This window comes from Staurois parvus, unplaced genomic scaffold (genome assembly GCF_062004578.1).
Source record: "Staurois parvus isolate SC_StPar_1 unplaced genomic scaffold, SC_StPar_1.0 ptg001132l, whole genome shotgun sequence".
NCBI lineage: Eukaryota > Metazoa > Chordata > Amphibia > Anura > Ranidae > Staurois > Staurois parvus.
Window position 1 is genome coordinate 1,896,977 of NW_028318928.1, and position 22,523 is coordinate 1,919,499.

General features: G+C 41.5%; 1 protein-coding gene across 1 annotated transcript in view; it reads left to right on the top strand.

Annotated features, from left to right (window-relative positions):
• The window catches only part of LOC149439386 (GTPase-activating protein and VPS9 domain-containing protein 1-like), a gene marked incomplete at its 3' end in the record, with an annotated part of 92,300 nt that overhangs the window by 36,215 nt on the left and 33,562 nt on the right, over positions 1-22,523 (top strand). The window contains exons 2-3 of the mRNA XM_089659093.1: positions 7,684-7,898; positions 19,549-20,392. Coding sequence (XP_089515219.1) covers positions 7,684-7,898; positions 19,549-20,392 — 1,059 coding nt within the window. The remainder of the gene's footprint in view (positions 1-7,683; positions 7,899-19,548; positions 20,393-22,523) is intronic.

A 22,523-nucleotide genomic window follows, 5' to 3' on the forward strand; every position in this document is an offset into this window, starting at 1 on the left:
TGCTTAGGTATTTAGATTTGTTTTACCCTTAGGCGTGAAGGGGTTAATGGTTTTGCACAGAGCAGCCCTTTTCCTCCTCTTCCTGGGTCCCCCGCCAGCACTCTTGGTTCGTGCCCCCGTAGCAAACCGCTTGCTTTGGGGATACTCTTGCATGCTTGCTTCAGAGCCCCACTCTGTGTCCACTGACACACAGAGAATGGCTCAACCTTGTCTCCCCTCCCTCCTCACTGGCTGTGATTGACAGCAGGTGGAGCCAACAGCTGCTGTTGCTGTCTCTGAGCCAATGAGGAGAGAGAGCACAGAGAGAGCCGCTGCTCTCCTGCACATCACTAGATCAGGATTGCATTCGGGTAAGGATAAGGGGAGGCTGGGGGTGAAGCTGCAGAGGGTTTTTTTTTTTTTTTTTTAACCTTGATGTATAGAATGGGCTCTCAGCACAGAAACATTGGCTGCCCTGCGACACGTGCATGGTGTGTGAGCAATAAAGCCCACTCTTTTGGTGCCCCACATATGTGTTCGGCTGTGGTAAAGGGATTAAACATGTCACATTAATGCAGGATATTAAAAAATGGAAATGTTTAACCTGTGACTGTTTAGACGTGTGGCTGACAAACTGAGTAAATGCAGATGATGAAAAGGCGATATGTCACCGCCTGTTTTAACACTGTTAATGTCACAGCATTTTGCTACAATTGCATTGAGCATGGCCTGATTCACTTAGGCTGTGTTCAGCAGCAAAGCATTGCAGCTGAGACGTGTATAATCCCAGTCTGGCTGCCTTTGGAGTTTAAGGGGGGCAGTAAAAATGCAGCTAAACCTCTCATACCCCCTCCCCCCCAACTGTCCGTGTAAATGAGCCCTAACACAGACAGTGAGAGATGTGTCATAGCTCTGACTTTGGTTGGCTGAGTGGTCTAAGTCTTAGGGAAGTAAAAGTGTTTGCAGGCACATCTGTGTTTAGTAATTCCTTTAGTTAGCTTTACTACTTCATAGACACGTCAGGTTTGTTAAATAAACCACAAAAGTGTTCCCAGTTATATCTTCATCTGAAAACATCACAAGATGCCATTCCTTGCGGAAGAGATTTGTGTTTTATAGGTTTAGTGGCCGTTTAATCCTAGCCCGCCCCTAGTTTTGGAATTTGCAGAAAATGAGCACAAATACTTTTTGAGCCGTACACAAAGTATTCTTTGTGAGTTTCTACAAGAAGGCATTTCCAGCTCTGCAGTGAGGATCTCGTAGGAAGATTTCTTCTTCTGGTAGGGGAAAGCCACACATTACAACTTTTGTTTTACAGCAAAAACATAGTTATTGTAATGTGCAGGTCTGTTTGTAGACATCTGGACTCCTTTGTATATGACCATAGACAGATTCCTGAACAAATGTGAATTCGTTTTAGAAAATCGAGTGACTTTCAGTTTGGTTGTAATGTTGTCTTTGACTTTCATGTCAGCTTTTTATGCAATTATGACTGTAGAGTTGGTTGTGTGTGTATATATATGTTTGTGTGTATGTATGTGTGTATATATGTGTGTGTGTGTGTGTGTGTGTGTGTGTGTGTGGATAGATAGATAGATAGATAGGTGTGTATATATATGTGTGTGTGTGTGTGTGTGTGTATATATGTGTGTGTATATATATATATGTGTGTGTGTGTGTGTGTATATATGTGTGTATATATGTGTGTGTGTATATATATATATATATATATATATGTGTGTGTATATATATATATGTGTGTGTGTGTGTGTGTGTGTATATATGTGTGTGTATATATATATATATGTGTGTGTGTATATATGTGTGTATATATGTGTGTGTGTATATATATATATATATATATATATATATATATATGTGTGTGTATATATATATATGTGTGTGTGTATATATATTATAATATGATATAATTTTGTATGTGTATAATATATACAGACACATGCCTGTGGGTTACCCTAGCATACCTCCTTTTTTTTTTTTTTTTTTTTTTTTTTTTTTTTTTTCTATTTTAGTTTTTGGAATAGTGACACCCCCCCCCCCCCCCCCCCCGATTTATATTTTGCATCTCACTGCTGTATGGAAAACCTCACCTTTGTTGTCTTTAAGTAAACGCTTGTATAACATGTTCTCTAAATTTTAATTGAAATGGATATTAGGCCTCATGTCCACTGCTGCTCCAAATCCTGAGTTTAGGAGCTTTTGGGTTTTTTTTTTTTGCCAAAACCTCTGAACTCAACTCAATAAGAGCCTATGTGTCCATGTACTCATAAGCTTTTACCAGAGATTAGGGTCTGTTAAATGTTCCTCTCCTGAACACAGAAGAATCCTGTTCAGGAGAGGAACATTTTGGCCAAGAAAGCGTGTAAACTCATCTAAACCCTACCACGTTTAACATTTTGGATGTTCATTTGATTGGTCAGAGTATTTTCCATTGACATGAATAAATTGCCAAGTGCTAAACGCTGGTCAACGCGTTTAGCGGTTTTCTGCTGCCAGGAGATCTAAACGTCTAAAGGAGTTTGTGTGTACATGAGCTAAAAGCCAAATTAGTTATTTTAAAGCAGTATTAAACCCCAAAGCAACATTTATTCTATAGCAGCTTACCAATTATATTTGAATGATGCATTAGTTTTTTTTTTTTAGATTTTTGTTTTGTTTATTATTAATATAGAGTGTTTATATAGCGCCAAAGGGTTTGCTCAGCGCTGTACATTAGAATGGGGGACAAGACATGAGACAATACAGTAGCAAAATGATACACGAGGGTTAGAGGGCCCTGCCCTTTCGAGCTTACAGTCTAGGAGGGAGGGGATGGTGATACAGGGGGAGATGGCTGTGGGGGATGGAGTGATGAGTGGAGGGGATCGGCTGTTAGGTGAGGGTGGGGTAGGCTTCTCTGAAGAGATGGGTTTTCAGAGTGTGCCTGAAGGTGAGGAGGGTAGGGGACAATCTGTTGGATTGGGGAAGTGAGTTCCAGAGGATGGGGGAAGCTCTGGAGAAGTCCTGCAGTCGGGCGTGGGAGGTGGAGACCAGGGAGCTAGAGAGTAGGAGGTCTTGCGAGGAGCAAAGATTACGGGTAGGGTGGTATTTGGGTATCAGGTCGTTAAGGTAGTTTGGGGCAGCAAATCTTTATCCCAAAAGGAAAGTAAAAAAAACTGTAGTAACTGCTTATAAAATGTGAGCTGGAATTTGCCTTCAATGTGTTTAGTGTATTTAAATATGCTAATATATCTAACACTTTCCTCCCCCTAAAATGACAATGCTGCTGTCCAAAGGTGCCCCCTGTTCTCCTTCCTCAAGAGCATGGGCATGCTAATACAGGAGGTATGTTACTGGGCAGATCACCAGGTGAAAACGAAAGGGGGGAAAAAGCCTAAAAAAAAAAAAAGAAAATTCAGCCACCACATCTGATTGTCAGACATTTTTGGTTTTGGGTTTAATCTCTCTTTAACTTTATATTGTCTAATTTTATGTTGTGTTCATTTCACATACTTAACTATTACATGGTTTTGTAATCTTTATTTTTTCATAAACGGTTGACAAGCCTCTCATAAATCTGAAATATTCTAATGAAATGTTATTTTAGTTCCATCAAGAATTGTTCCAAGTTGTCGTCCTTTCTCACAATTTAAGAGAAAGTTCACCTTTTAAACATATGCCTAGGAAATCCAGCATTGTCCTGCTGCGATCTGCATGCCAGGTCCTGCACTGCTGTACGTCCTCACGGGTCAGCCGTCTCTCTCCGATTATGTACCACCAGGTCCACCCTCCTCCAGCCACTATTTGGATGCCGATTACTCTTAGGATATCTGAAGTGGATATCCTAGAAGGCTGCTGGAACATGGCTGATGTAATTCTCATCTAGCTGGGGTCCAAGAGGAACAAAAATAATGTGACTGGGCCCTGAATTATAGACAGCTACCTTCAGGTGATTGGACTGGCCCCCTTGAACGTACCCCTATAATGCTACCCTACTACTTAAGACCTATTTTTTGTTAGTGTCCTGTAGGGGATGGACCTCTTCACCCTTATGGAGATGTTTCTATGCTGTGAAGGTCCATTTGAATGCAAAACTATACTCTCCCAGGTATCTTGGAGTTCCTTGCCAGCTGCTGAAGCGACTTCCAGGTACTGAACCTCAGCCATTTTCATTGGCCCAGCCAAGATGACATCACTCCCCCACAGGCCCATGAGTTGATTTATCTCAGCATTAATGATATTGTACACTGAGCTGCTTGTGTGCTGCAGTTGATCTCTTCTGTATTAAAAATCCTGCCTGTTTGTCAAATTTTTTTTTTGTTTGGTTAAAGTTCCACTTTTTAGTAATTGTAAAACCCCACCCTGTAAAACAACCCATTCAATTTAGAATAGTAATAAAAATGGCAAAATGTGTGTATAGATATAAACACCTTATAAATATCTTTTTGTTCCTCTTTTTTATAAGTGATCACATCCACTCAGCAGAATCTTCTCAGTGAATGGCCAGGAATGTGGGGGCGTCAGGAAAGTCTGATCAGAGGAGAGCACACTGAGTTCCCAGCACAACCAGAAATCTGACCACGTTGTGGTCAGTTTTTAATAGGAAAGCAGAAGGACTGACAGGAACACCAGGGATTTCACACAAAGGGAGCAATACAAAGAGAACAATCCCAAGAGAACAGGAGACTTTTTTTTTTCATTCAAGTACATGGTACAGCAGGCATATATCAGGAATAGGAAATGTTGGGGTAACATATTCTTTAACATCTTGAGAAGCCAGTGATACTGTGTTTATTATTTTAGCAAATTTATTTTTACAGACAATATAGTGCAAACTCGATACTGCATTGTGTGATATCCTAGTAACATTTTCATTATACAAAATATCAAATATAGTGCAGCAGTGAATGTGTATTTAGAGAAATTTCCTTTATGCATATGCATGGTGTGGGATCTAAACAAGGCCTTTTTCCATGTTCTTGTAGGCGTATTGTGTGAAAACAGAAGCCAAGTATAAGGCTAGGTTCACATCTGGTATGTGATGGGAATCTGTGCAAAATCATGTGCTTTGCTGACATAGTTACATAGTTAAGCAGGCCATAGATGGGGCAAAAACCGGCCGGGTTTTTAAAAAAAAAACCCAGAAAAATCGGTTGTTCAATCGGCCGACGTTACCACCATTGGTAAAAAAAATCGGCTGATTTTCATCCCGTCTACGGCCGGCAAATATAATAGCGGTGTCCCTGCAGAGAGCTCCGCTATTATATTTGACATTTAAAAGTATAGCAAAGTTGCAACATTGTATCCATTTGTATCCATTTCAGATACAGATGGTTCTATTCGGATACAAATCGATACAATGTTGCAACCATAATACTTTTAAATGTCAAATATAATAGCAGAGCTCTCTGCAGGGACACTCCGCTATTATTTTTGACATTTAAAAGTATTGCGGTTGCAACATTGTATCTATTTGTATCTGAATAGAAACATCTGTATCCGAAATGGATACAAATAGATACAGATGTTCTTTTTCTTTGTCTTCATCTTCTTCTTTTTCTTCTTCTTGCAGGTCACGGCTCATGCGCATTTTTTTTATCGGGAAAAAGATTTCCAACATAACCGATTAAAAAAAAATGTGTCAAAATCACGAAAAACGGCCGACAAATTCACCCACTAATGATCCGAAAATCATCCGATTATTCTTTCGTACGAATTTTCGGCCGATTTTCGACCCATCTATGGCCTGCATTAGTCTGGCTGCAAAAAGACAAAAGTCCATCCAGTTCAACCATTAAAAAAAAAAAAAGTTATAATCCTATATCCACAGTTGATCCAGAGGAAGGCAAAAATAAAAACAAAGCAAATCATGATCCAATTTGCTCCTGCAGGGAAAACAATACCTTCCTGATCCCATGAGAGGCAATCTGATATTCCCTGGATCAACTTTACCTATACATGTTAGTATCCAGTTATATTCTGTGTATCTAGGAAAGAATCCAGGACTTTTTTAAAGTAATCCACTGAGCTGGCCAGAACCAACTCTTGAGGGAGTCTATTCCACATTTTCACAGCTCTCACTGTGAAGAAACCTTTCTGTATTTGGAGATTACTTCTGGAGGAAAAGAAATGTAAAGAGTGCCATCTTGTCCTGTGTGATGACCTCAGGGTGAATAACTCTAAACCGAGTTCACTATATGAACCATTGATGTATTTATACATGGTGATCATATCCCCCCTTATGTATTTATACATGTTGATCATATCCCTCCTTAATCTCCTCTTCTCAAGAGAGAATAAATTCAGTTCCTCTAATCTTTCCTCATAGCTGAGCTCCTCCATGTCTCGTATCAGGTTTGTTGCCCTTCTCTGTACTTTCTCCAGTTCCCCAATGTTCTTTTTGTGAATTGATGCCCAAAACTGAACTGCATATTCCAGAAGAGGTATTACTAATGATTTGTACAGGGGTAATATGATATCTGTCTCTCTGGAGTCTATACCTCTTTTAATACAAGAGAGGATTTTGCTCGCTTTTGAAACTGCAGCTTTACAGGTTTACCTGTGTGGAACATTGTACCGGGGTGACTACACCCCCGAAAGCACAAAGAGGCGCTCTGGCACCAGGTACCATCTAGAAAGTACCTTATATCCCACCTCTACCAGGACAGTATCCACAATGTTCTTATACATTCGAGGAGATAAAGTCCGCCAGTCAATCAAATCAATCTCCTTCCCTAAGTCCCATTCCCAAGCTGGCATATAGGGCAGTTTTGCAGTCGGATAAACAATTTGTACAGCATGGAGATGCCCCCCCAACCTCACCCCCCGAGCCCTCTCTATGGAAACATCTTGATTCATAGGCCATATGCATAGTGGTATTGACTGCAGCCCTCTGAAACGAGTGCAAAAAATGCAGAATCTGCTGCAGGTGAAAACATTCAGATGAAGACATATGCAACTGCTGCACAAAGTAGGAAACAGGACAAATTCCCTTGTGATCAAGAAAGTGAAAGTTAATCTACCATTGGAAGTCCTGGAGACACAAGCCAGGTGGATATGCAAATAAGAAATAAGGGGGGGCACTGGTGTGTGTGGAGAACAAAGTGCAGCCTTACAAGACTAATCCTAGACTTGAATAGAATGAGTGCATTTTTTTGTACATCACTGGTGTATTGTACAAAAGTGATTGTTTTCTATTGGCCAGAGTGGTGCATCAATGTGACTTCAATGCAAAAACGCCCCCTATTGTGTTTAATTCAAAATCTCGTCCCATTGACTTCAATGCAAAACGCCCCCTATTGACTTCAATGCAAAATCGTGTTCCATAGTTACAGTACAATTTGGTACAAGAGGAAACGGAGGGCCCTTCTCATTAGTGCTTACAATCTAGGAGGTATAAATTTCATTTTATTTTCTGTCCATTTTTTGTGTTCCTTTCAATCAAAATTATTTTACATTACTGGATTGTATTTTTAAAATTCACTTTAATTTAAATTCATAAAATCAGAAAGCCGAACATAGTACAATCCTATATATAAAAAAAAAATTTAGATAGATTTTTTTTTTTTTTTTTTAACTGTACAGTTCGGTTTTTCAGTGCATCCTGAAGTTTTGGTTTAGAATTTTCATTTCGGAGCATTGCTAGCTGGTTTCCATGGTTGGCTGACTTATGTCTGTCTTTTTTTGGTTTGTTTTTTTATTTAGCAGGTCCGCTGGTCCTTAGAACGCCCCAAAATGGTGAAGCCGGATATCCACACCCTTGCCCGCCACCTCAAGCAGGAGAAGCTGTATGTTAATGCAGAAAAACAGCTGATCCAGAGGCTGAATGCTGATGTTTTAAAGACTGCAGAGAAGCTCTACAGAACATCTTGGATTTCAAAACAACAAAGGATTAACCTAGACAGACTCATTTTAACAAGGTAAAACGCCATAAAGTATATTTCCGTAACTTTTTAATGTTCTGCATGAATAAATATCTGACATTTTACAATATATTCCATCGGTATTTACCATAAATGCTGTAAATTTGTAGCTTTAACCACTTGCCTACCAGGCACTTATACCCCCTTCCTTACCAGGCCAATTTTCAGCTTTCAGCGCTGCCGCACTTTGATTGACAATTGCGCGGTCATGCAACATTGTACCCATATGAAATTTTGATCATTTTTTTCTCACAAATAGAGCTTTCTTTTGGTGGTATTTAATCGCCACTGGGCGCTTTACTTTTTGCGCTATAAATTAAGTGCAAAAAATTTGAAAAAAAAAAAAAAGTTTATTGGTTTCTTTTATAAAATTTTTCAAACAGGTATTTTTTCTCCACTGATTTGCGTTGATGAGGCGGCACTGATGGGCACTGATAGGCGGCACTGATGGGCACTGATAGGCAGCACTAAAGGGCACTGATAGGCAGTACTAATGAGGTGGCACGGATAGGCGGCACTGATAGACAGCACTAATTAGGGGTCACGGATAGGCGGCACTGATATGCAGCACTGATAGGTGACACTGATGATGGGTACTGATAGACGGCACTGACTGGCATCACTTCTGGGCACTGACTGGCACAACCCCTGGGCACTGACTGGTGGCACTGTCTGGCAGCACTGCTGGGCTGCACTGGTGGGTGGCACTGGTGGGCAGCACTGGTGGGTGGGCACAGGTGGGTGGCACTGGTGGGCACAGGTGGGTGGCACTGGTGGGTGGGCACAGGTGGGTGGCACTGCTGGGCACATGTAGGTGGCACTGCAGAGTGGCACAGGTGGGGGCACTGCTGGGCACAGGTGGGGGCACTGCTGGGCACAGGTGGGGGCACTGCTGGGAACGGGTGGGCGGGGCTAGTGGGCGCACTGCTGGGCGGAACTTGCGGGTGTCACTGCTGGGCACCGATCATCAGGGCACTGATCATCAGTGCCCTGATGATCGGTGCCGATCCCCGCTCTGACAACTGCCGGTTCTCGGCAGTACTTTCCTCACGATCTGACAGCGTGAGGAAAGTGCAGCCGAGAACCGGCACTTGCATTTCCCTGTGATCAGCGTGTCATTGGACACCGCTGATCACGTGGTAAAAGGCCGGTGGGATCGGCCTTTCACCACATCACGTGATCAGCTGTGTCCGCGGTGAAGCCGTCATTCGGCTATGCGTGGTCGGCAAGAAGTTAACCACTTGCCGCCCAGCCACCGCATTAAAACGGTTGCAGGGCGGCACGGCTGGGGAAAACCACGTTTTAAAACGTAGTTTTGTAAAACAGTTAGGGGGCTCGCGCCCGCCCTAACTGTCCCGCGGGTGTCAGCCCGTTTCCCCGGGATTAGTGGTGATCGCTGACAGAGAGCAGGGCTGCATTGTTTGCACACAGCCCTGCTATCTGTCAGTTCCCTAACAAGCTGCAGAGGGAGAGAAGAGTTTCTCTCTCGATCAGCCTGCCCCCGTCCAGCACACACCCCCGCCCCCTAGTAAAACACTCCCCTAACCCTTTCAGTGAAATAAAATGTTAACCCCTTCCTCCCCAGTGTCAGTACAGTGTCAGTGGGTTTTTTTTTCACTGATCACTGTATTAGTGTCACTGGGGATGTCAGTGACACCAAGTCAGTTCTCCCCCAGTGTCAAAATGTACGCCGCAGTCCTGCCATAAGTCGCTGATCGCCACCATTATTAGTATAAATAAAAATTAAAAATCCCAGTATCTTTCCCGCAATTTGGAAACGCTATAACTTTCATGTAAACCAATTAATTTACACGTATTGGGATTTTTTTTTAGCAAAGACATGTCGCAGAATACATTTTGGATGAAATTTGTGACAATTTTATAGCAAAAAGTCCAAAATATTTATTTTTTTTTTCTCAAAATTGTCAGCCTTTTTTTTTTTTTTATAACGCAAAAAATTAAAACCGCACAGGCGATCAAATACCACCGAAAGAATGCTCAATTTGTTGGGAAAAAAAGGATGTAAATTTCATTTGGGTTCAGTGTTGCATGACCGTGCAATTGTCAGTTAAAGTAACGCAGCGCCGTAACACAAAGCTCTTCTGTAACCGCTTCCTGACCACCCTACAGCAGAAAAACTGCTACAGGGCGGCATGGGTACGCAAAAATTACACATATATATATACGTGATTCGCGCTCCTGTGGTTTTCATGCCCCTCCCAGATAGCGTCAGATTGCCCGTCAGTACACCAGTCATCACATTTAACCCCTTGATTGCCAGGAGCACGCTCATGTACAATAAACCTCCATTGCTAGTATAGTGTCTGAACGGGTCAATATCTTTGATCAGGTCAGCACTATACCAGCGTTCACATTAATATAGCGTCCCCAAAAACGCAGCGTTAGCGGGATCAGCCCCTGCACCTGCCAACACCTGCGTTTAGCCCCTACGCTCACCCCCCCTTCTCCCCCAGCAAGTGCAGTGTCAGTAGGTCACTGTCACTTGATACATTGCACACAAAACCGCAGTGTTCGCAGTATCAGGCCTGATCTCTGTTAGCACTTGCCGGAAAATTTTGATGACTCTCATATGCAGCAGAGTGCCAGTACTAGTGCCCCTCTACCTTTTGGTGAACTGGCAAGTACCAGCGGTCTAGTACATCCTGGTCTTTCACATACCTCCTTGATTTTTGGAGCTGTTTTTCACGGAATATCTGTATGCGTTGATTGTGGATCAAAGCAGTTTATATGCTAAACAATTTATTGCCGCCAACCCAAATTCAAACCTTGCCAGACCATTCGCATGGAAACTCATTACGGTTTTCAAATTTACATTTTTTTTTGGGCCTAACCCTCGACATGGGCATTACTAAAAGAAATGAATTGCGGTTGTATTGGTCCGCAGACCCGATTCATCATATGCCGTGTTCTCGGCTGCCATGGCCAGGCATAGATATGACAGTATAATGTGTTTTATGCATTTCAGCGACAATACACTCTGTCATCCTCGGGGTTAACCCTGAATTTGACCGGCTCCACAAAATTCAGCCCCTCGCAAATCACCTTAACCTAAAATTTGCAGATGTCTATACTCCCCAGCAAAACATCTGCATTGAGGAGTCCCTTATTAATTTTTCTGGCCGCCTTGCAGTCAATTTCTCCCCAGCAAGCGTGCCAGATATGGGGTCAAGATGTAGAAGACCTGTGAGAGGGCAACAGGCTATACTTATAAGTTTCGGATTTACGAGGGAAAAGATAGTCACGTGGAGCCCCCCGTATGCCCAGACTACATGGGGAGCAGTGGCATGATAGTTTGGGACTTGGTGTCATCATTTCTCCATATGGGGTACCACTTATAATTGGACAATTTTTATTCAAGCGTGCCACTATTTAGACATTTGTACAATCTTGGAACTTGCACTTGTGGCAAAGTGTGACCTAATGTGTGCCCACCATTAGAAGGGGGTGGATGCAGGGCGGTATATTCTAATGGTGGGCATACCACACACTTTTTCTGGCAGAGATTTATTCTCATTTTTTCATTCAGTCCATGGGCTGCATACAAAAAAAAAAAAAAAAAGAACATAGCATATATAACCAACCAGGACCAGCGATGTACTGGTACATCACTGGATTTGAATGGTTATACCAGGATGATGCCTACAGCTGCAGGCATCATCCTGGTGTCATTTTTTTCAGCCGGTGATCGGCTTTCATGTAAAAGCAATCCTAGTGGCTAATTAGCTGCAAGATTGCTTTTACAAGCAGTGGGAGATGATGTCCCCCCTCCCCCGCTGCCTTCCACGGCCTTCTCGGGCAGTCCTGTGCCATCAGGAGAACCTGAGAATGCAGCCGGTGTTTCTGCCAGCTGACCATAGAGCTGATTGGACACCAGAATGGTGCCAATCATCTCTATAGTCTAAGAATTCGGAAGCTACAAGCATTTCATCACTTCAGTTTCGCAGGATTTAAACAGCGCCATTTGTAAATTGGGAAAGCATCTGATCACACCGATTTTGGTTTGATTAGATAATGTAAGGGCAGAGGAGATATCCAGAGTCTGATAGACCCCAGATTTCTCAAAAAAGAATATATGACAATGCCCATTGAAGTTATAGGGGTTATTTGCATTCCCTGTTATAGCATTAAACGTGATAAAAAAAAAAAAATAAAAAAAAAAATGAAAGGTACAATGTAAAAATAATAAAAAAAAAATTTAAATAACTAAAAAAAAAAAATTGCCCCTCCCATGCGCGCACACCTGTGTGCACAAGCCTTGACCCTGTGCCGTTATGTAAACAGCGGTTGCACCATGCATGTGAGGTATTGCTGTGAACGTCAGATCAAGGGCAGTAATTCTAACACTAGACCTCCTCTGTAAATCTAAAATGGTGGCTTTTAAAGCGCTGCCTATGGGTGTTAAAAATGTTTGCAGTTTGTCGCCATTGAACAGGGCATGCACAGTTTTAAAGCATGTCATGTTTGGTATCTATTTACTCGGCATACCATTATCTTTTATATTTTACCAAACAATTGGCCAATATATTGTGTTTTTGTGCATTAAAAGTAAAAAAAAGTAGTTTTTTTTTTTTTTTTAAATTGCTTTTGAAAAATCGCTGCGCGAGTACTATGTGCCATTAAAAAATTGTAGTACCCACCATTTTATTCACTAGGGTGTCTGCTTTAAAAAATATATAATGTTTGGGGGTTTAAATTAATTTCCTAGCAAAAAATACTGATTTTTTTTTCATGTGAACAAAAAGGCTTGGTCTTCAGGTGGTTAGAGTGAGTGATGTGTGTCATAAACTTCTAATGCTGAGCATAAAACTCCCCCATCCCCCAAAATGACCCCCTTTTGGAAAGTAATCACCCCAAACTATTTGCTGAGAGGAATGTTGAATCAATAAAAGAATTTATTTTTTTACCACAAGTTTTTGGAAAATGACAAAAATAAATAATTTTTTTTTTTTACACAAAATTGTCACTTAAATGATTTACTGCTCACACATGCCATGGTTATATGTGGAATTACTCCCCAAAATACATTCTGCTACTTCTCCCGAGTATGGGGGTACCACATGTGAGAGACTTTGTCAGTCTAGCCAAGTACAGGACCCCAAAATCCAATAAGCACCTTCAGGCTTTTAAAGGGCTTTATTTCCTCATTACACTTCCAGACTACCTATCACAGTTTCGGAGGCCATGAAATGCCAGGATAGCACCTAACCCCCCCAAATTACCCCTTTTTGGAAAGTAGTCGCCCCAAGGAATTTGATAAAAAGCATGGTAAGTATTTTGCAGATCTCATTTGTTGCCACAAGTTTTTGGAAAATGAAGAAAAAAAACAAAAACATATTTTTTCTATATTTTTTATAATTCAAAACCTTGTGAGAAAAAAATGAGATCTGCAAAACACTCACCATGCCTCTTTTTAAATTCCTTGGGGTGTCTACTTTCCAGAAAGGAGTCATTTGGGTGGGTTTGGGGCTATCCTGGCATGTCAGGGCCTTCGAAACTGTGATAGGTAGTGAGGAAGTGTAATGAGGAAGTTACGCACCTTCAGGCTTTCAAAGTGGTCATTGGATTTCAGGCTCCTGTATGTGGCTAGGCTCCCAAAAAGTTTCACACATGTGGTATCCCCATACTCAGTAGAAGTAGCAGAAAGTATTTTGGGGTGTAATTCCACATATACCCATGGCTTGTACGAGAAATATATCATTTAAATGACAACTTTGTGTAAAAAAAAAAAAAAAAAAAAAGTTTTTGTCATTTTCCAGAAACTTGTGGAAAAAAAAATAAATCTTCCATGGACTCAATATGCCTCTCAGCAGATAGCTTAGGGTGTCTAATATCCGAAAAGGGTCATTTGAGGGTGTTTGTACTATTCTGGTATTTTAGCACCTCAAGAAATGTGATAAGCAGTCAGAAAGTAAAAGCTGTGTAAATTCCATTATCTATACCATAGTTTGTAGACGCTGTAACTTTCACAAAAAGCAATCAATATACACTTATTGGGATTTTTTTAACCAAAAACATGTAGCAGAATACATTTTGGCCTAAATTTATGACGAAATTTTAGTTTTTTTAGATATTTTTTATGACCAAAATGAGAAAATATTGTTTTTTTCAAAAAAAAAATTTTTCTTAATTTTTCTGGTTATAGCGCCAAAAATAAAAAGTGCTCAGGTGACCAAATACCACCAAAAGAAAGCTCTATTTGTGTTAAAAATAGGACATAAATTTTATTTATGTACCGTATTGCATGACCGCGCAATTGTCCGTTAAACTAGCGCAGCGCTGTATAGCAAAAAAATGTCGTAAATTGCAGTATCTATACCATAGTTTGTAGACGCTATAACTTTCACACAAAGCAATCAATGTACACTTATTGGGATTTTTTTTACCAAAAACATGGAGCAGAATACATTTTGGCCTAAATTTATAACTAACTTTGAGTTTACTATATATTTTTTTTATAGCTGAAAGTAAAAAATATCGTTTTTCTGCAAAATATTTGGTCTTTTTTTGTTTATAGCGTGAAAAATAAAAAGCGCACAGGTGATGAAATACCACCAAAAGAAAGCTCTATTTGTGTGAAAAAAAGGACGTAAATTTCGTTTAGGTGCAGCATTGCATGACCGCGCAATTATCAGTTGAATTAGTGCAGCGCCGAGTAGCAAAATGAGGCCTGGTCATTAAGGGGGGTAAATCCTCAGGAGCTCAAGTGGTTAAAAAGCTGTCATTGAGTTGTGGTCAGGTCACATTTCTTAGCTTTTACATGATGTCATTCTGCTGCAGGCAGTAGGAAGCATTTTTCCTGTTTCCTCTCCCCAGTGATTATAGGACAGCATTGCGTGCAGCAAGTTGTAAGGTGAGGGGAGGCAGCAGGGGCTTATCTGTGCCAAACATTCGTGAACACAGCCATGAACTACAGACATCGGGGTTTACATGATTGGTTCATCTCTGAGCTAGCATCGTAGCCCAGAGGATGGCTTTGTCCTTCTACAGAAAAAAGCAGACAAAATAATTGTTTTTTTTTTTTTTTTTTTGAAGAGGTTTTTATATAGAGTACATAGAAACAACACTCCAAAGAAGTTAAAAAAATAGCAAGTGCTGTTATACTTAATAAGTGAACATACATTAGTAACAGGTACAAAACACTTGTTTTCAAGTGAATTACGTTCGTATGGATCGAGATGTGGCACATTACACAGTATTGTTACTCATACCATTCGATCAGGTGGAATTTGCACATTGTATAATGAACTGAAAAGGTATGCATTTCTAAAGGAGTACATCAGTTCAGTTCATGCATCTATTTATATAGAGGGAGGATGATTGGGTATACCCATTGTATTGTTGCCATCCTTCCAGCAAAAAAAAGTCGATCTTGATGTGTAAGATGAAGGCATCAGTAGGGGAAGCAATAGATCTCTGTGGATTGTAATAAGTACTTGTCAGTATTAACTTAGATGTAACTCGGCATGCATGCAATTAACATTGCCTCATGTACACTGGTTTATTGTAAACACTGCTTTTCCTGATAAGAGAAGATCTGTATTTTAAAACTCACCTAAGCAGAGTTTTTTCACACCAGTTTTGCAGCGTTTAGCAGCTTTTGGAGTTTGAACATTTGTTTTTCGTTGGCCAGAATTTTTTATTTATTCTGGCCATTGAAATTAATAAACTCTGAAGTGCCAAATGCGCTTAAGCGTGTTTAGCTGTGTTTGGCGGTTTTTATGCCCAAAATCTCCTCTCTCGAACACGATTCTTATACATTCAGGAGAAGGAGCTTTGACTGCCTCTAAACTCTTCTAAAAGTGTGCATGGAGACACAGGCTTTTATTGAGATGCGTTCAGGGGCTTAGGAAAAAAAAATGCCAAAAGCCCGAATAACGTGTTTTGAGAGCAGTAGGGTGCATGAGGCCTAAATAATATATCTGATGCTATGCCCACTTTTTTATGCAATTATGGAAAACAAATTCAAGGTTATTGGTAGCCATTGCACTAAAAACAAAACAAAAAAAAAAAAAACAGGGACTTCGCGTGATAACGTTGGGGGAAATTTACTAAAACTGGTGAACTCGGAATCTGGTGCAGCTGTAGATGGCAGCCAATCCGCTTCTAATTTCAACTTGTTCAATTAGACTTTGGCAGTAAAACCTGGAAGCTGATTGGTTTCTATGCAGACATGCACCAAGTTTTGCACTCTCCAGTTTTGGTAAATAAGCTCCATCGTCCAGCTCAATGATAATTTATTTGTATTGGCATGTCCCTGAAAAGTACAATTGAGACACTCGTCCTACTGTAGTGATCAATACTTCTGTACCATGTGATATGCTGCAGACAAATACCCTGCATTTGTGACCTGTGTTTGGGGTGTCGTTAGCAGTGCACTGACACCTGCTGCAGATCGCAAGAACAGTGTGTTTTGAACGCAGTACGGGAAACGCTCACAGAACGATGCTTGTATACATTTAGGGCCAGTTTACACCACAGGCAGTTCAGTGATTTTTTTTTTTTTTTTTTTTTTTTCTTCTGCATCAAAAACCCATTGATGGGTTACATGGTTTCCAATGGCATATCTCACACCAGTGCAGTCAGTTCCAGTGCATTCCAGCTACAGAAAAAAAGTAAAACCTGCTGCATTTTTTCTGCACTGAACTGTACTGGAACACAGTAAAACGCATTGGAATGCACATATCCTTATTTAAGTTGAAGTTGAGAGGGGAAAAAAAAGAACCAGGACTCATCAAAAATGTACACTATGTTGTGAACCAGCTGTTGGGTACAAATATGGGCTGGTGAGTGTTGATATAATTATAGGTGGATCAATACAAATACAATACTCTATTACATATACTGTAAGGCACAGCATAGCAGAGTACACAAGTATACCATCCAATAGACAGCAGTTATTTATTTTATTTCAGGTACTTGTATAGTGCCGTCAATTTACGCAGCGCTTTACATATATATTGTACATTCACATCAGTCCCTAACCCTCAAGGGGTGTACAATCTAAGGTCCCTAACTTACATTCATACATACATATACTAGGGCCAATTTAGACAGGAGCCAGTTAACCTACCAGCATGTCTTTGGAGTGTGGGAGGAAACTGGAGTACCCGGAGGAAACCCACGCAGGCACAGGGAGAACATGCAAACTCCAGGCAGGAGGTGTCGTGATTGGAATTTGAACCAACGACCCTAGTACTGCCAGGTGGAAGTGCTAACCATTTAGCCACTGTGCTACCCAGTTATCAATATTATAATATCTAATTAGAAATTAAGATCTCGTAAGAAGCATTTTTCATCCTGCCACTTATTAAGGAATTGAAAGGGAGGATGAGCTTCCTGTTATCAGGGTTGTTGTTTAAACGATGAGGGAGAAACTCATTAGGGCTCGTTGACACAAGTACTGAGGCCCATATATCGTGTCTAGACTCCAGTTGCTGCTTTTCTGGCAGCCCATTGAAGCTTATAAAGGCAGAGTAGCTGCACAGACACAACTGCTCATCCTAATGCAAGTGAGCAGTCCCGAGTGTAGAAAGTGTGCGTTCAAAGCTGTTTGCCCACACCTGTTGTGTAAGGATGAACGTTTGTATCCATACAGCTCCTGCATTTTAATAGACTCCATTGGGCAATGCCTGCACGTGGCCTCTGGATTCTAGACACCTCGCTGCAAAAAAAAACAAAAAACGGCCTTTTCACGGTATTCAGACATAGTTTGTGTGAACAAGGCTTTTTTTAAAAAAAAACACAAAACCCCTAAACCAAGATACGGTAAACAGACTGGTAGAAAGATGTTATTGGGCTCAATTACCACCATCCTAACTGGGATCTAATAGTAACTACAATTTTGAGGGGAAGGTTTTTTTACTGTAGGTTATATTTTATCACCTGTGTTGTGACAGCTTAATCTCTCGCTTGTAAATGCTGATGAAATCCATTCACACTCAGCTCAGTTTTGTCTTAATGTTTTCACTGTTATGGATCTTGCCTCTTCTTGTCTTCTGTCCATACACAGCTAGCTCTGACAGTATGTTAATAAGGTAGCCCACAGATGAGCCAGTCAGTAGAATGATAAAAAAAAAAACCTCCATTCCCCCATCCACACACTGGATGTGCATGTGGGGAAATCCTCAATGCTGAGCTTTTGAGTTCTGATAGTGGGGAGACTTCCTTCGCCATCAGTATTGCTGACCTGTCGCACTGATCGGGCAGGGGAAATCCATCAGGGCAGTTTTACAGAAATCCATCAGTAGAACGACTTCTGTAAAACGTCAGTGTTCATACATGGATTGAAATGTGGCCAGTCCGTGCTGAACTGGCAAAATTTTGAACCATGTATGGCAGTCTTAAAACTATCATGGGAGCCACAGAACAAACGGATCCATAGTTTAACTCTGGTACCTGGTTACCATCAGTAGAGCTTTTGCCCCATAGGGAGTACATTTCCTGTTTTGGAAGATTTCTTCTGTGACTGTGTACTAAGCTAATGGTACATGCCTCACCCTTTAGGGCAGGCATCACAAAATGACGGACTGTGATCTGAATCCGGGCGGAGTCACTGTCCCATCTGGACCTGCCGCGGTCACGCCATTTAGGAGCTGCTGGTTCTTCCTCTCAGCTGCTGCTAGAGCTGTCATCTTTGCAGAGGTGACATTGGGTGGCAGCACAGCACTGAACAGGAGGGCGGGAGCTGCCCCAATAACTGATTGGCTGCTAGGATTCAGGGCAGTTCTAGCAACCAGTTACAAGCTAGTTAACAGAAAAAGTTGTGCAACTCCACCCCTCCATCCTGAACTGTCCTGCCTCCCATTGTCCACTATAGACCTGCCGTGCCTCCTGCCCTCCACCCTGTGTAAGATGGGAAAGGGAAGAGGGCTGTGCATTCCCCCCCCCCCCCCTTCAGGATGAAAGGGGGCGGGGTGTGCTGTAGAGGGGGTAAGGACAGGAATGTGACGTGGGGGTGATATGAAGGGGGACTGCTGACTGCAATGTGAAGGGGGATGCTATAAAGGGGGTGAGGACAGGAATGTGAGGGGGGTGATGTGAAGGGCAACGGACACCTATGTGAAGTGGTGGACTGTGATGTATTCTCGATGTGAAGGGCGCTGTGATATAAAGGAGGGGAGATGTGATGTGAAGGAGCTAAGACTAGGTTCACATTGTTGTGTCCTGCAGTCTACGTGTAGGCAGCCCATTCATTTCAGTGGGCTGCCTTACATGCAGAAACAGAAGTCCCTGACCCTTATTTTAAATTGTGCTGTAATGCGTCACATGGTGCTGCAGCATCGTGCAGTTTGGCACTCGCAAAAATGCACCGCATTTGCCAGTGCGCAGAGGTGCCATTAAGAATCAAACATGCAATTTGGACTTCTGCTGGAAGAAAATTTTACTGACTTGACCTCCTGTGAATTTTAATTCAATACCCCCTTTAGGGAAACACTGCAAAAATGTAAAGCTCAAAGTAAAAATGCAAAAATAGATTTTATATCTTAATCTGGTCTGACTTGTACAATTTTGATTCCGCGTAAGCCCATATTTTGCTTGTAGTTGTTTTTTCTAACACTTCTCCCACAAATGTAAGAACCTACAATGTCATGGGTTACATTTCATGCTATTTTTTTTTTTCTCCTAGTGCTGAAGCCTCTCCAGCTGAGTGTTGTCAACATGCAAAGCTCCTAGAGGACACCCAGTTTGTGGATGGTTACAAACATTTAGGATTTCAGGAGACTGCATATGGTGAATTTCTCAATCGACTGCGAGAAAATCCACGGCTCATTGCATCCTGTCTCGTGGCTGGAGAGAAACTCAGCCAAGAAAATGCTCAGAGTGTTATACACACCGTGTTCACCTCTCTTTATGGCAACTGCATTATGCAAGAGGATGAGAGCTATCTGTTACAGGTTTTACGGTATTTAATAGAGTTTGAACTGAAGGAAAGCGATAACCCTCGTCGTTTGCTACGGAAAGGGACTTGTGCCTTCAGCATCATCTTCAAACTTTTTTCTGAAGGGCTTTTCTCAGCTAAACTCTTCTTAACGGCAACTTTACATGAACCTATCATGCAGCTGTTAGTTGAGGATGAAGATCACCTGGAGACTGATCCAAGCAAGCTAATTGAGAGGTTCTCTCCAGCCCAGCAAGAGAAGCTGTTTGGGGAGAAGGGAAGTGACCGTTTTAGGCAGAAGGTCCAGGAGATGGTTGAATCCAATGAAGCTAAACTGGTTGCACTAGTTAACAAATTTATTGGTTACTTAAAGCACAACACTTACTGCTTCCCACACAGCTTGAGGTGGATTGTCTCCCAAATGTATAAAACACTTTCTTGCGTGGAAGGATTGGATGTTGGTGAAGTGAGATCTATGTGCACTGATCTACTGCTAACTTGTTTCATCTGTCCTGCAATCGTCAACCCTGAGCAGTATGGGATTATCTCAGATGCACCTATCAACGAAGTGGCAAGATTCAACCTAATGCAGGTAAGGGACATTTGAATAGCTACAAATCTATAATTGTTTAACAAATCAAAGGTGTAAACCTGTACTGGACAAATCCTATCCTCCAGTTTGCATTGTAAACTGACCGATGAAGTAATTAGTACACCATTTGAAGGGGTAGGGTTAAATTTTAGCACATGGAACAATGCCTGCTGTAAAAATAAGGTAGGACCCATGTGAGACATAAAGTGGAATTCACTTAAAAGTGGAAGCTCCGCTTTTCTGCCTCCTCCCCTCTTCCGGTGCCACATTCGTCACCTTTTGGGGGGGAGGGGGTACTTGGTTTTGGCCAACTGAGCTGGAAGTTTGCCCAACTCCCCCTCCAGTCCTCTGGGACACTTCACAGGTCTCAGAGAGCTGTGGGCCAGTCACAAAGGCAGCTCACTTCATACATGCACGATAGGAAACTGGCTGTGAAGCTGCAAGGCTTCACTACCAGTTTCCCTTAGTCCAGAGGGCAGTGTCAGCACCCGACAGCTGATTAAAGAATTAGCTCGGGGTGAGGACATCGCTCAATCCCTGGACAGGTAAGTGCCCTAATATTAAAAGTCAGCAGCTACAGTATTTGTAGCTGCTGACTTTTCATTTTTTTTGGGGGGGGGGCAGGGGCTAGATTTTACCTCTTTAACCAGTTCCTGCCCGGCCAATAGCAAATTGACAGCCATGCAGGACTTTTGTCAATCTGGGTGGGCGTCATATAACATGCTCTCGGATCGTGTATTGTGCAGGGCTGCTGTATGGCGAGATGTGTCACCGGCAGATCTGTCTAACAGCCCATTGCCAGTACCATGTGACCGCTGTGACCAATCACAGCAGGTCACTTGACATTTGTTAACAATGGATGGCTTCCTTTCATGCCATCCACTGTTTACAATTGTGTTTGCTAGCTGTGATTGGTCACAGTGATCACATGGTACAGACTGGGCCAATCACAGCCCATCTGTGTCATGTGATTAGCCCTGGCTAATCATAACAAACAAACTTGAATGAATCCGTGTCATTCAGATAAATACTTGTTTATAGCAATGAAATTCTCTGCTATAAACAATTATGTGTAAACAAAAAAATACTGATCATGCCCCAGAGTAGTAGAATATTACTATGGTAATATTTTACTACTCTGGTCAGTCTTTCAAAAAAAAAAAAAAAAAGAAAAAATGTAATGTTTTAAAAATTATTTTGTTTTTCCCCGTACTGTCACCAGTCGGTGTCCCTGATCACCACCACACCAGTTATGATGCTATACTGCATTGATGACAGTATGTATAAAAAAAAAATTGTGAAAGCATTTTTTTTTTTTTTTCAAATTTCTTCATTTGACAAAAGATTACAAGTTCGAAAAACTCGCCATGCCTCTTACTAAATACCTCGGACTGTCTACTGTCCAAAAAGGGGCCATTTGGGGGATATCTATACCTTCCTGACATTTTTGAGCTCAATAAATTAGATTGGCCATCCGTACAGCAGGATTGATTGATTTTCACATACAGGTGAAACTTGAAAAATTAGAATATCGTTCACAAGTTAATTTATTGCAGTAATGCAACTTAAAAGGTGAAACTAATATATGAGACTCATTACATGCAAAGCAAGATAGTTCAAGCCATGATTTGTCATAATTGTGATGATTATGGCTTACAGCTCATGAAAACCCCAAATCCACAATCTCAGAAAATTAGAATATTGTGAAAAGGTGCAATATTCTAGGCTCAAAGTGTCCCACTCTAATCAGCTATTTAAGCCATAACACCTGCAAAGGGTTCCTGAGCCTTTAAATGGTCTCTCAGGTCAGCAGTCTTTCCCATGATTGTGATTCCTACTGAACCAGACTGACAGTTGTGCAGAAAACCATCATTGACACCCTCCATAAGGAGGGAAAGCCTCAAAAGGTAATTGCAAAAGAAGCTGGATGTTCCCAAAGTGCTGTATCAAAGCACATTAATAGAAAGTTATGTGGAAGGGAAAAGTGTGGAAGAAAAAGGTGCACAAGCAGCAGGGATGACCGCAGCCTGGAGAGTATTGTCAGAAAAAGGCCATTCAAAAGTGTTGGGGACTTTCACAAGGAGTGGACTGAGGCTGGAGTCAGTGCATCAAGAGCCACCACACACAGACA